At 47.3% G+C, this 13829-nt stretch overlaps 1 protein-coding gene across 1 annotated transcript; it reads left to right on the top strand.

The window, feature by feature from the left end:
* Positions 1-3980: 3980 nt before the first annotated feature.
* On the top strand, positions 3981-13044 carry LOC128731406 (putative metabolite transport protein YwtG). Its single transcript, XM_053824525.1, has 11 exons — positions 3981-4056; positions 5121-5324; positions 5395-5557; positions 6466-6647; positions 9248-9429; positions 9521-9711; positions 9787-10027; positions 10135-10246; positions 12173-12332; positions 12440-12567; positions 12682-13044. The coding sequence occupies exons 1-11, from the start codon at positions 3981-3983 to the stop codon at positions 12735-12737; spliced, it is 1695 nt and encodes a 564-aa protein (XP_053680500.1). The 3' UTR covers positions 12738-13044.
* The last annotated feature ends 785 nt before the right edge of the window (positions 13045-13829 follow it).

Genomic DNA, 13829 nt, shown 5'->3' on the forward strand with positions numbered 1-13829 from the left:
AGAATGACCAGCTTGAGTTCTCTATTTGTAAGAAGAAGTTATCAGCTCAAATGAACCCATCAGTCACGCAACCAGTTAAAATTCCCACACAAACAGCGCGAAAGTCCTAGAACAGATCCTTCTGAGTCAGTTGGGTGGATTATCGTTAAATCTTGCATCACTTTATACTCCGTCAACTTTATTTATTGATTTCCAATTCAAAAAAATGGGTTTTTTCAGGACAACGAATCAAAAATAACAACCGTACAAAATTCAATACGAAACCCCCACTATAGCACGCCGTTCTTGTCTCGGTCCAGCTAGGGCTTAACCCATTTGGAGAACCTTGCAGCATAAAAGAGGGTCCCAGCACGAGCCAAAATCATCAACGCGCGATGCGTGAGACTTCACCAATGCTTGCTATTTTGGATGTACCGGTGACACTGGGGTTGATTATTTCGCCCTTTCGACCGGTGCAGGAATAATTTTTACGTCACTAGAAGATAGAATATGCAAATCACAATCTAGTGTCATGATGTTGACACACAGAAGAGATACAGCTGCCCAAAATAAAGTGTCCACGCAAGTGAAAAGGCTTCAGATAACAATCATGATATTGTCCGCTATCACACTGAGCAAGGCAGTGGCGATTTACACATTTAATGTGAGTTGCATAGTAACGATGTAGGTAACCAATAGAGGATGATACTATACTGGCAACAAAGTTCCAATTTTTTCAAAGAATCTAACTTTGATAATGTTTTTTTGTATGTCGTTGCAACTAAATCGAAATAGAGCTCGAAAAAGAAACTTTTTTGCCACATTTTGTCCACACAACCGTTTATACCAGTACCACTGTGAGTGCCCTTTCCATCCACTTGGTGTTCGGTCAAGTGGTCGCTGCGTGATGCCATCTACCTGGCACCGAATCCGACAGAACCGGTCCTGGAGCTGATTGCGTACGGGGTTGTTGAAAGGTTTCATTCTTTCACCTCGTGCTGGTGCAAGGTGGTCTCTTGCACGTACCATCCACGGGCGGCCTGTTTGGTTAGTGATAATCGAAAAGACATCAACTCGCTACCGGCTGGCAACAGCACGGGTTCGCTCCCGTACACCGCATAGGTTGGGAGAAGCAAAACATAGCGAGTAAACGTATTACTTTCTACAGCGAGTGTAGGCTAGTTATTGAGGAAAAATTTTGCAATGCAGAAGCAACACTGGGAGAAAAAAGAAACAATTCAATGCTAATCACCTCGAACCGGTTTGGCCACGTGCACGGTTTCCGACTTTCACAGGCCGGAAGAGGCTCTCACGCGGTACAGTAGTAATTATAGAAACGTGCAAGGGTGCCAGGAAGCCCTCGGTGCTGATTAAAATTCTTATCATTCAGCCGGAGATGTTTGCCCGGTCACTAAATCACATTTTGCTGACTAGGTCGAAACGTTTCCAGGGCTTCTCATCGTAAGGGCATACAGACTTTTATCCTTTCCGCTGATCTCAGCTGCTTTCTCAAACTCTCTATCGCAAGCGAGACGTCAGACGATGAGCATACAGTTTTCGGATTTATGAGGTGATTGTTTTGTTCTTTTTTTTTCAGTAGTTCCTTTCTCCAATCCCTTCAATCATCGTTTTTAATGCATAGAAAATCCGGTACCACTGGTTGCATCACTTGGCAGGGTTGGTCCGTCATGAGTATTATTCAGAGCGCATTATTACGCTCTGTAATGGAGCGTTGCGTCATGGCAACATACCACAACAACGGAATCGTCGAGCATGGCATGTCAAAAGCGGTTTATCATTGTCACCGGTGCGTAACTTGATCCTTTCAGAATGAAGGTGAATGCAAACTTTTGAATCGACTCAGCTGTTGCATCACATCAAACGTGCCGCGACCTCAGGCTTTGCTGCCTGTACTCAGACCAACGAGTAGATATTGCAATTTATCGTTATTATAGACTTCATATTCCTTGCCTTTCTACGAGATTTTTGCATAAGACAACACGTCACAACAAGCAACGGCATGCTCGAATGCAGCGATCGGTGCTGACGGACCGAATCAAGTTTGAGTGCCCCTTTCGACTCAAGCGGATGCAACACAGCAGAGCAACACTGGTGCACTTGGTTGGCTCCATGCCAGCGGCCAATCGCCTGCACACTCTCTGAGCTCGGTTGGTGAAACAATGCAGTTGTTCCGAGGAACAAGTTTACCACCATCTCTTCTTCTTTTCTTGTTCATTATGCTCTGGACGGATTGAAGAAAACAAAATCAAGTGGCCCTCGCGGTGGGAATTATGGAAAAGTTTCTCGAGCCCCACACTGTTCCCGTGCACCGTGCAATGAATAATGCAGTGTATCACACGGCTCATAAGCCTTTCACTGCTCCGACCGAAGATCCAACCATGCCACACCATGTGAGCTCGGGTGAAGGGTGAGGATTGCGAATCTTTTAAACGGCTTACGCCATAAACATGCAATCTTGCGAGACCACCTTCAATTTTCCGCCCCGAGGACATGTTCAGAAAGATCCTGCTACATCGATGGATATCCTTGGACTGCACGGTGGGATTGGCGCGAGACGCACCCACTGGGTGGACATTTTAAGTAATGTTCATTGCAGAGTTATGTCAGACAACAAAACTTCAAAATTTTGTAGCTAGTAACATCGACGAAAATATAACTAAAGACACACATCAAAGCCATCGTTACTCCACGTATGCTAGTAATTTCATCATCGGTCATTGCAGAAGACCTCATCAATTCCATTTATATGCCGTTGAATCCGGAATTATGTTCAGCATGAATTTTTTCTACGAGAATGCGCTTCATAAATTATGTTATGGGCTGTTTCATGAATGGGCTTGCGTCATGAATGTTAAGCGTTCTGGTGCTAACGTACTGTCAAACGCCACAAATTAGGCCTCAAGAATATGGCACATTCAGAATGTATAACAAGCTTTCGGCATCCATCATGCGTTCAACGCATTTGAATTCCAAGTTATTATCTGCGGAACGTGCTTAATTCATTTTTGTGCTCTGAGAAGAGGTACACGTTGTGGATTTTTGAGGCGTCAATTTTGAATCAATATATCACCACAATATGGTTGTGTTATTTGATGTGGTATTTACACGAATTCGAATACAGCCATAAATATTACCAGCCCGTTTCAATGATGTGTGTGACGATATTGCATTTAGTTGAAAACCATTACGCCACGAATTGTCGTTATTTACCACGAAGAGTATATTGATTAATAAACGCAATAGGCTCTTTTAACCAGATTTCAAAATCGTCGCTCACCATGCGAATACTTTCACCTCAGGTGGTGCAGGAAATAGTAGCACAATAAAGCCGATTGGCCATAGCCGTCGCTCGCAAAGTATGTGCGCGTTCTGCAAATGGCCCCTAGGGGCTCCAACCAACGAACCAAACGACGCATAAAGAGCATGCAGCTCGCAAGCACCCGCATGGGGTGGCTAAATTCCGCATCATCATAGCTGTTTTTCTGTTCGCTCACGCCACACAAAACACACCGCACAAAATCCACCGGATGCTGGGTGGTGTGCGATGGCGTGTGGCACGGAAATCTTGGCCCCGTTTTATCGCGACACGCGTTTGTTTTGGCTTGTTCCGTCCGTCAAGTCGAGGGTGTGTGTGTGTGTATGTTGAGGGTTCCCATTCCTTTGCCTGGTATCCCGATCGTTATCGCCGGAGGGCTGCCGGTGGAATAAAAATATCAGCCCGGACGGACAAAATCACTGCACCGTGACCGTGGGATTAGCGAGATAACGTTGGCCCGGTGAGATGAGATGCGGCGTGATCTCGAGACAGCCTTTTTCGAACGCCAGTATAGTCCGGCGTGTTGGCCTGGTGTAACCAGCGAGCCATGAACAGTTCCCGTTTGCAAGCGAACAGTGGTTTCGAGTACCGGAAGCGAGTCGACCGGATATAGTAGGATATCAATTTTGAATCAGCTTCATCACACCTGCTCGAGCGCACGACGATGGATCCACCAAACAGCAAAAGCACAAAGGCAGAGAAAGTGAACGATTCGACGGAAGTTACCATCGGCGACGGACGTGAGTGGGAACTTCTTGAGACGGACGCAACCATCGTTGAGTCATAATCGTTAAATTAAATGCTCCGGATGGTTGCCTCGGAGGGCGTATTTTCAAAGGTTTGGAGGACGGGTTTTGTATTTTCCATTTTTGATGCTCGTTGAAAGTTCCCAACGGCCGCCGTACAAATTATAATTAGGCGCGTTCGTGTACGAACGATTCGCTTGACGTGCTTGTTTGGTGTTTTTGAGCAGACTGAATAATTGAATCGACATGCAATGGTTCATTGTTTCTTAAGGGGTGCTTCGAGTCTGATGGAAGATAGCCTTTAATATTGAGGGATGAAATACAGCAGCATTTTCTGGGCACGGTATACATTCGTCTGTTTAATGTGGAGGAAAAATACCACACGGTGGGATATATGAACGGAGATCACAAACATTAAACACAACGGCAGTGAGCAAAGAAGTCCTGAATACAACTAGTTCTACTAATGATTGCAGTTTCAGTTTGCACTGGTGAGCTTTGCAATCAAATTTAATGTGACACTCAGATGAACAATGTCTTCGTTCTCGAAAACGTTTGCCGAAACTTGAAACTTGTGTATCATGATTCGTATTTACGGATCGTTGAAGAAGTGAAAAAGCTGCCTCTAAAGGACATCTGCTAAAATGACGCTATAAGACGCTCATGACGTTCATCTTCTGCTTCGGTCGCGTTCAACAAAAATTAAAACGAATGCTAGTTTCGCAACATCTCTTTCAATGCTCATTTATACCATGTTGTGGGCAGAGATGTGGCTCGCTCCACTTGTCGCTTAACTGGCAGCTAATAATGGTAAACATGATCTAGCATGATGGTGAATTGTGGTAAAAGTAGTTCTTTTCGTTCGTTCCTCCGGGAACCCGTTTGCAACGATAATTGTGAAAAAGCTTTGGTTGCCTGAGGCTGCTGGTAGCCAGATGAGAAACGATAAATTAAATCAAACCGAGTCATCCCCTCGACGGCTGGCACCCGGGGCCACCTCGGTCCAGGGGTTAATAAACAGTTTATTATTAAATGCTCGCTGCCACTTCTGCTTGCAGGGAATGCACCGGCCGACTTCGAGACGGCCATCGCTGCAACTGGGTACGGGCGCTTCAACTACATCCTGCTGCTGGTGGCGATGCCCTGCTGCATGACGACCGTCTTCGAGACGACCACGATGTCGTACGTGCTGCCCAGTGCCGAGTGCGACCTGAACCTCTCGCTGGCGGATAAGGGCATACTGAATGCCATCACCTACACCGGTAAGCAGGGCCAGCACGGACCCGACCTGGCTAACAAACGTCCCAAACTGCATGCAACCCCTTTCCGCAGGAATGATATCGTCCGCCTTCCTCTGGGGCTTCCTGTCCGACACGTACGGCCGGAAGCGGCTGCTAGTCGTGGGCTTCCTGCTGGACAGCACCTTCAACGTATTGTGTGCGCTCAGCCAGAATATGGTTGCCATAATGGTTTTCAAATTTATGGGTGGCTTTGTGTAAGTAGACGCTTCCTTCGAGAACGAGTATTTTCTAGAGTGAGAGAGCATTAGATAGAGGCGCGAGAAAGCGAGAGAGAGAGAGAAAGAGAGATCGAATGTGGATTTTCCTGAAGCTTTGGCTGCGCTGGATGATCTGGCTGTTAGGAAAAACCATCTGACGCTTGTGTGTGACGTGTTTCTCGCGGTTGCTTAACGCTTACGTTAAAGGCATTTTGCCTTGGCAGGAATTCCGCTGTTGTTGTATTTTGTTTGTATTGTTCGCGTTGTAAAGACAAAGCTTTTTACAGCTCGAAATGTGGGACAGTGACACAACCTCTGGAGCAAAGGGTCTTAGACCGCATGGAAGGCAGAATGCGTAGAAAACTTGCTCAGCTCGGAAGGAATCAAGGAAGTCGTAAAACGGAACGCACCGGGTTACTTCCGTTCGATGCTGGCAAAAGGCAAAACCCTTGTCACAGACAGGGCCTTATCGGTTACTGACAGGAAGTGAAACCCGATAAAGAAAAACGACAAAATACGTATTCGATCCTAGCGGCTCACTGAGGGACCTAGGACCGTCAATCGGTTTGGTCGTTTGATGAGCGAGCTTCTCGCACGATTTAAGCTCGCTTTCACACCGTTCGAGTTTGTTTGATTTGTCGTGAAGTTTTCCGTCCTAGATTAAATGTCACCGTGAATCAGTTGTTGGTAGGTAGTGGCAATATTAAACGCGCGAAAAGTAAACGAAATCAATGACGATGTCAGCTTCCAGGTCGCGAACCGTGAGCTCGATTTGGAAGCGATTCCAGATAGTACTTGGCCGGTGGCAGGGAATTCGGAAAAGCTGTTCCGTTTGCGTTGCTACCGCTTCCAAATCCGACCATGACGTTTGTGCGTTTTCTTTCTTTCCTCTTTTGTGATTGCAGCATCTGCGGACCGTTCGCCGTGCTGATGGCGTATCTGTCCGAGTTTCACAGCCTGCAGCACCGGTCCCGAGTGATGATCGTGCTGGGAGTGTTCTACAGCGCTGCCAACATGCTACTGCCTGCTCTGGCTTGGCTCATCATACCGCAGCCCTGGAATCTGATGGTCGGTGATGGACTGCTGGGTAAGTACGCTTCCAGGGTGGAAAATCGTTTGGCTATTCGCGGTCGTGTACAGTGGCCTGTGCCAGAGCCAGAACTCTACCGGGATTTACCTGATCGGTTTGGAAATCCTTCTTTGCCTGGCGGAAATGATTGGTACGAGATTTGAACGATAATTCCATGCGGAAACGCCCCCAGCCACGCTCCCTTTTGGTCACTGTGCCATTGCAGCCAGGTGGTCAACCATCTAGAGCAATCCGAATAGCGGGAATGTGAATAAATGCATGTGCTACTTGCAGAAAGTGGAGTCTCTTCATTGCAGCGGTTTTTTGCATTATTCATAACCGTGTACGCTTTCCACGGTGGCATGGTGGCTTCCGTTAGTAGAGCTTAAAGCGGTCGTTCACCACGAAGACAAGAAGCAAGATAGGAAAACACATTTTCCGCCTAACATCTCGGCTTAAGTGCTATATCCAACATTTGTGCTCGTTTCAAACCACTTAGCACTCGCTTTCGGCGATAGTACTAAATACAGGCACTTGAAGCAACGCTGCTATGGCGATCGAAGCTCGTCTAAACCTTTTTCCAATCGCCAAAAGCAGTGCGAATGAGTCACCAGTTCGCTAAAAATAATCATCGTCTACCCAAAAAAAAAAAACTACACAATCTCCAGGGGAAAAAATTCAAGAGAATTTTAATCCAGAATCTTTTTTGTGACCGGTACAGGCGAAAGTGTTTGGGAGAAACGTGCTGCCCTCGATAGCACGAGGAAACGTGTCAAACTGCCAAACGGTTGAAGCGTTGCGTTCACATTTTGCCTACTGTGAAATGAATAAAGGGTGCTTGTGCTGATGCGGAGGGCTTTGTGCCAAATTTTCACTTGACGTTCGAATCGGCGATCGATTCCGGTGCAACGAGCATCAGAGGATGAAAAATTACGTCAGAAAAGAATCACGGATCAGATACAAAAAATCTATCAAACCAGAACGAATGGGGCATGCTTGAATTTAACTGCCGTTGAATGAAGAGCGCTCTGAGGAGGGAGTTTTACGTTTAATTTATTACATCTAAACAGTATTCGCTCTCCCGAATTAAATGCCTTTATATATTCTGCACGCTTGTTCGCATCTATTATTTCGGAATTCTAGGAAGAATCAATTTCACTGTAATGTTACCAGATGGTCATTAAAGAAGAGTTTTTCTATCGTAAACCGTCACGTTCCAACCACCTCGCTGAGTGTGCTTCACTCGACCCAAGGCGATCATGCGACAGGAAAAGCTTTATTGCTCAGGTCCGGGCAAACATTTCGACTTAGAACGGAACCCGATCCGTAGCAGCGGAAGGAGTAATACTTTTTTCATTATTTTTTTTTGTGCATCAAAAGCCACCCTTCTCCCGGGACTAGCGAATGGGACAGTTACTTCGACCCGGGAGGAATTAGATTACCGATTTGCACAAGGAAAAAAAAAGCCAGGGAAAAAGAACGAGAGATAGCGAGAGAGGAAGCATAACGACGAAATGAAGATAAAACTGCCTACTTAGGTAGGACCACGCCCGGCTCCACCGGTGCCGCTAATGAAACGAGCTAAATATCCAATCAAGTGATTCGTCGAATTCGGCTACCACTGGTATCTCGGTGCCTCGATGCCCGGAACCTAGAGCCGGGAAATTGATTTTCGAGCATTCTTGTGCCGGCTTCCGGTTGCCCCGGGAGTGCTGCCGTGACTCCAATTGAGCTTCTTAAATCGATTTTCCACCGGCTGCCGCGTTTGAGGTATGTTCGATGGCTCGATCGTCTGCCCGAGGCAGCCATTCTGGGTGCGAGCCCTACAGTCAAAGCTGTCGTTTTTTTTTGCTCGTTCTCTCTCTCTCTAATTCCGACAAGCGCGTGCAATTAGTGGTCTTTTGTGAAGACGTGCTGCCATGAAGCACTCGGCGGAAGTGTGCGAGAATTAGATGCTTGTGGGGTTCTACGGGCGTAAAACTTCGATCCAGGTTCGAGATCGATCCAGTCCAGGAATGGTGACGCCATATCAGCAAACTTACCGCCAACAGCTGGATGCTGAATAGTGCTTCAGTGTAAGCTGATTTATCCAATGCTTTACGCGCAAAGGTGCCAATTTGAGAGGGGAATCGCGAACCCGACGAGTCATCGAGCTTCAATTAGCTCCATTTATCACGCTGACCCTTACGCTCCTAAGGCTCCGTAACGTAAGGTCCAGCATCCTTCGAGCTGCTTGCTTTACTATGCAAATTGAATCCTAATCATCAGCGACGCAGTAGGCGCGTTCCCAGGTGGCGAATATTTAATTTTCCTGCATGCCGCTTGATGCGGCACCAAAGTGTGCTTCCCGTGCCAGGAACCGATTGAGATAGACCGACAAAGTGGCGCCTGTCAGCTGCCAACCTTCGCTCTCCATCTCCGTGGGGGAGGGCTAATGCAATGATTCGCTTTGACAGTCGGATTTGGACTAATCAAAAGCGGCATTAGCGCCTTCCGCGCCGCAGCTTATGTCTTGCCAACCTCACGTCAGCTGATAAATGGTATTCGTCTTTCCATGTCTCGCCACGGGACGGCCGCTGGTGTAACGGTGCCGTCAACATCACCATCACTCCCCGTAGAGCTCCACTCGTGGCAGATCTTCCTGGCAGTGAGCTGCCTCCCGGGCGTACTGAGCGGTGTCAGCGTGATGTTCCTCCCCGAGAGCCCTAAGTTCCTGATGTCCAAAGGCCGAAACGAGCAGGCGCTTGCCATTTTCCGCCGTCTGCACACTATCAACATCGGCGACCGGCAGGCGTTTCCGGTGAGTGCCAGCATGCCGTCGCTTTCCTCGAACGAGGTCGGTTTGACGCGGTACGTGCCCTTCTTAATTTTCCTCTCACTGTTGCTGGTAGATTAGCGAGCTGGTTGATGAGCTGCGGCAGGATCTGCCCGTGTCCGGTAAGCAGCCAGCGGCTGGTAAGGACGACCATCGATCCGCCGGCGGTGCTAGCGAGGGTTTTCGCCAGCTGGGTGTAATGTTCCGGAAGCCACATCTGAAGAACGCTTGTCTGGTGTACGGCATCCAGTTCGGTATCCTGCTCGGGTGAGTGGAGCGTAACTGGCCGGACCTTTCGCCGTGCGTATCATCATGGTTTTCCCTATTTTCCTTTCGCTCCAGGCTCAACACATTCCGGCTGTGGGTACCTCAGCTGTTCACCATCATCGAAGAGTTCGAGCACGACCAACACCAGTGGGACATCGGTGGAACGCAGGCAACGCTGTGCGATATGCTGGCTTACAAGGTCAACAAAACCGAACAGCTGCAGCAGCAGTGGCTCGAGCGGGACGTCTCGAGAGCCCTACACGGACCAGACCCGGTCGCAATGGAGCCGTTGGACGACGTCTTGCGCTGCACGGCTGTAAGTAAAGTCGCGAAACTGTCCTTTGAGGCACTCCATCGCTTACGGAAATGCACCTTATTTCGTTTCATTGCTTTCCTACGGATGGCTTACGATGCACCATGCAGACGACCGAGGGCCGGGTGTATCTTTACTCATTAATCATCGGGTGCGTCGGAATCGGTGCGTACGCGGTCACAACGGTCATGATTAATTCCATCGGCAACCGGAACCTGCTCGGTGAGTTCCAACGACGGTGGTTCCTGGCTGGACACGCTCAGCTCAGCGCTATTTGTTCTCGTTTTCCATTCGGGTTTTTCGTCCAGTGGCCTTTTGCCATTTCACAACACTTCCCAAGCAAACAGATTGTCCGTGGTGTATTAAAAGGACTGCCTTGGGCCGAGCTATCTCTCGACACCAGAGCGATGTTTTTGTCGAGTATCACGGAGGCGTGTGCAATCGAGTGCTTGTCCGGGTGGGAATCGAGATTTTCCGACGTATTGTTCCGACGGTGAGAACGTGAGAGTGTGTTGTGATGCTTCCGGCGAATGCCGAACTGCTGGACGACCCATCACGATCAGGACAACAGCCAAAAAGGACTAGCGGCCAAAAGCCCGGGTGTTGTTTTTATTCCACAGATGGGCTCGATTTCCGCCTCTCGGTACGGGTTTTTAATCCAATCAGAATTAATTATCGAAAAAGCTCCATTCCCTTGTAATTGGCAGTGGAGAAAATCGAAAACAAACAGTAGCTAGCAGCAATTTTGTCGTCGGTTCGGCTAACGAAGGGTCGAAAAGCAATTTTTTTTTGCCTTTCACCTGATTGTTTACCTGTGTGTGTGTGTGTGATTGGGATTTTTTTTTTACTATTTTATGGCTTATATTTACTTATTAACGCTGTGAATGATCCTCTTTGTCGGACCACGTTGAAATTATTTTGGCAGGTCTCAATCAATTTCCATGCAAATGGCGTAGAATATGCGAAAAATTGCACCAGCAAAAGAAAAGCTCGGCTTATAAAACACCTGAAAGCTGTGACTCCTTGCATGAACATAATAAGTTACTTTATTTGGTTAGAACTCGAGCAAACTCTGTGAATGATTATACTCGCCAATATAGTGCTTCAACAGGCAACTGTGAGTTTTAAGATAACTTAACCATCACGAAGCATATATGTCCTATTCCTGGATGTGCAAAGAGAAGTGTTTCCGACACTTCAGTTGAACTTTCTGCTCCAAAAAACAACTACTTACGGTCATCCGTCTGAATTTGGATGACATCTTTGACGACGCGGCGCAGTGATTGATATGCCAAATCTAGCAGCTTTTTGAAAACTCGGCTTTCCTGTTAAACGTACTAAACTCATTCGAAGTTGCTTAAAGCAGCTGGTGATTCCAGAAGATTGATCTTAGCTTAAAGCTAATTGACAGGATGTTTTCTTTGCTCCCGTTATTACCATGGAAGAAGGACAAATCTTACAATCGAATCAATTGGGGCACTGTCACAGGCAGCTCTTAGTTCTACGGTGAGCTGGGAGTGCCTTTGTAGGCTTTGTTTTCGGCTTTGAAAGCATTCAATCGAGCCACCACAACATCAACAGATCGTTTGTCACACGCCTTACAGTGCGTGTCGTTCAAACCAACAAAACAACCCCCCAGTCTCACGACCACTTTCGCCAAATCAGAAAGCTCACACGCTTTTATCGACCTCACGTTCTTCGCATTCGGCGAAGGGAAAACCAATTTAGCTGACGAATAGTAACCAACCAAAGCGTTACCCGGCAACGGGGATGCTACGGGTGACGATGTTTTCGATACGTGACGGAAAACTCCTCAACCATTCGATTTTGGGCTATTTTTTCGGTTTTATCACAATCCCAACGGGTAGCGGATGATGTCGTGTGTGTTCACGGATTCTTGAGCAGGGTGCGACACGCTCTAGCGAGCTCGCAACGTACATGATTTCGTGGAAGCTGAGCGAAGGTTGCCTTTAGGAAGTGGTCCAGAAACGGGAAAACATCAAAAATGAAGTATTGTACACATTGCTTTATGGGGGTTAAAAAATGTCTCCAGGTTTTTGAAAGCGTCCTGTGATGTACTGCCGCTATTAGCATCCATATCCGATGCATTAACCAATCGATTCTTTCGATTCTTGCTCTCTCCTACAGCGTACGGACTGTTGCTGGCCGGGTCCTGCGGGACCGCATTGTACTGGGCCCGTAGCTCGCTCGTGACGCTGATCCTATCGTCTTGCTACATTACCATTTGCAGCATAGCATCGACAGCGCTTGTCGGTGCCGTGGTTGCCATGTTTCCCACGTCTATGAGGTCAGTATGCGGCTCCAGTACCACTCTCGGTGGCTCATCAACATAGTCGCAACATATGGTGCGTCTGAGCATCGATTGCAAGGCTTTTTTTTGTTCTCGTCACACAGGACGATGGTGGTTTCGTTGACGATGATGTTCGGCCGGACGGGCTCTATCATCGGCAACGTCGTGTTTCCGTATCTGATGGCTCTCGGGTGTCTACCACCCTTCATCATGATCGGTGCCATTGTGATAGGTAAGTTACGAAGCCACCGTCAACGGCACCATATCTCCAGGCGCTTTATTCGGCTGTCGTTTTGCTCCACGGCTAACGTTTTCACTTTCACCCCAATCTTCCAATCTCCGGCAGTTGTCGCCATGGTTTCGAGACTGCTGCCTCGAACGGTGAAAAAACCGCTCCAATAAATGGACGAGTAAACTTCGTTTAATACTGCGACGTCTCGCAAACCCATCATTGCTCAATCAATATTGATTCCCACGTGCAGGCGCGTTCACCTGCGATAGGCTAATTGAGGCATTAAACCACCGCACTACCAAACAACACCGCATACGAATTGGCTGCTTCTCGGTTCTTGGACACGCACCTCGGTTCCCAAAGCGACGTTAAATCGTGATGTTTTATTAGTTAAATTACGTGCCTATCGGTCGATCTATTGTGTCTTGCAGGAAATTATTTACCGCCTGTCGGTGCTGGAAGCGACTCTAATAAAGGAAATCCCATTCTAACAAAATGATTTTTCTTCGTCGAATAAATCTGCAGCCGATCCGAACGACCACTGCGCTGACGTACAAGAATATCTTTTATCAGTCTCGGTTGATCAGAGATGAGCCATTGCTAATTAGCATGAGCTTTTACCAACGTGTTTCATCGAGAATAAAACTCGTCTCTTGTGTAGTGGTGTTAAAAAGTGGACAAAAATACAAGCTGACGGCTTGTATGGCGCAGTATGGTTTCAATATCAAGCATTCTATCCAAAAGCAGAGAGAAAGAAACTACGGGAATGTGAATCAATGAGGAGTCGTATGTTGTGTGTTATTAAACAATGAAAATTCTCTTGCCAATCATGGTACCTTTTCACGAGCACGTCATTGGAGTCAAAGGGTATGGCTTTCCATGTGTGTACAAACACATATCATGTTCGGGTCATAAACGTGTTGCAGGACGCATGTTGTTTTTGATTATAAAGTTTCATATTACACGTTCATTAAATAATCAACCAATTCTTTGGAAAGGCGCTACCATTCAAAATCTAAAGTTCAGTTACCGCATGTTGTAATTCGACACTATTGTGGTGCTGAGAATGTCGCTTCCGAGACAAGTCCACCCGCACACCCGAAAACCTCTCCTAGTGCTGCTTCCTAGTGGCGTGGGTCGATGAGAGAGATGGTGCATGAAACTATGCCGGGAAACACGACAGACTCACCCCCAAGCAGGTAGGCTTGGGCGGTTCACCAAAAAATTGTTTTCAAATCTCAAGAAATTTATCTAAACCGTGC

The sequence above is a fragment of the Anopheles nili genome, chromosome 2 (genome assembly GCF_943737925.1).
Source record: "Anopheles nili chromosome 2, idAnoNiliSN_F5_01, whole genome shotgun sequence".
Taxonomy (NCBI): domain Eukaryota; kingdom Metazoa; phylum Arthropoda; class Insecta; order Diptera; family Culicidae; genus Anopheles; species Anopheles nili.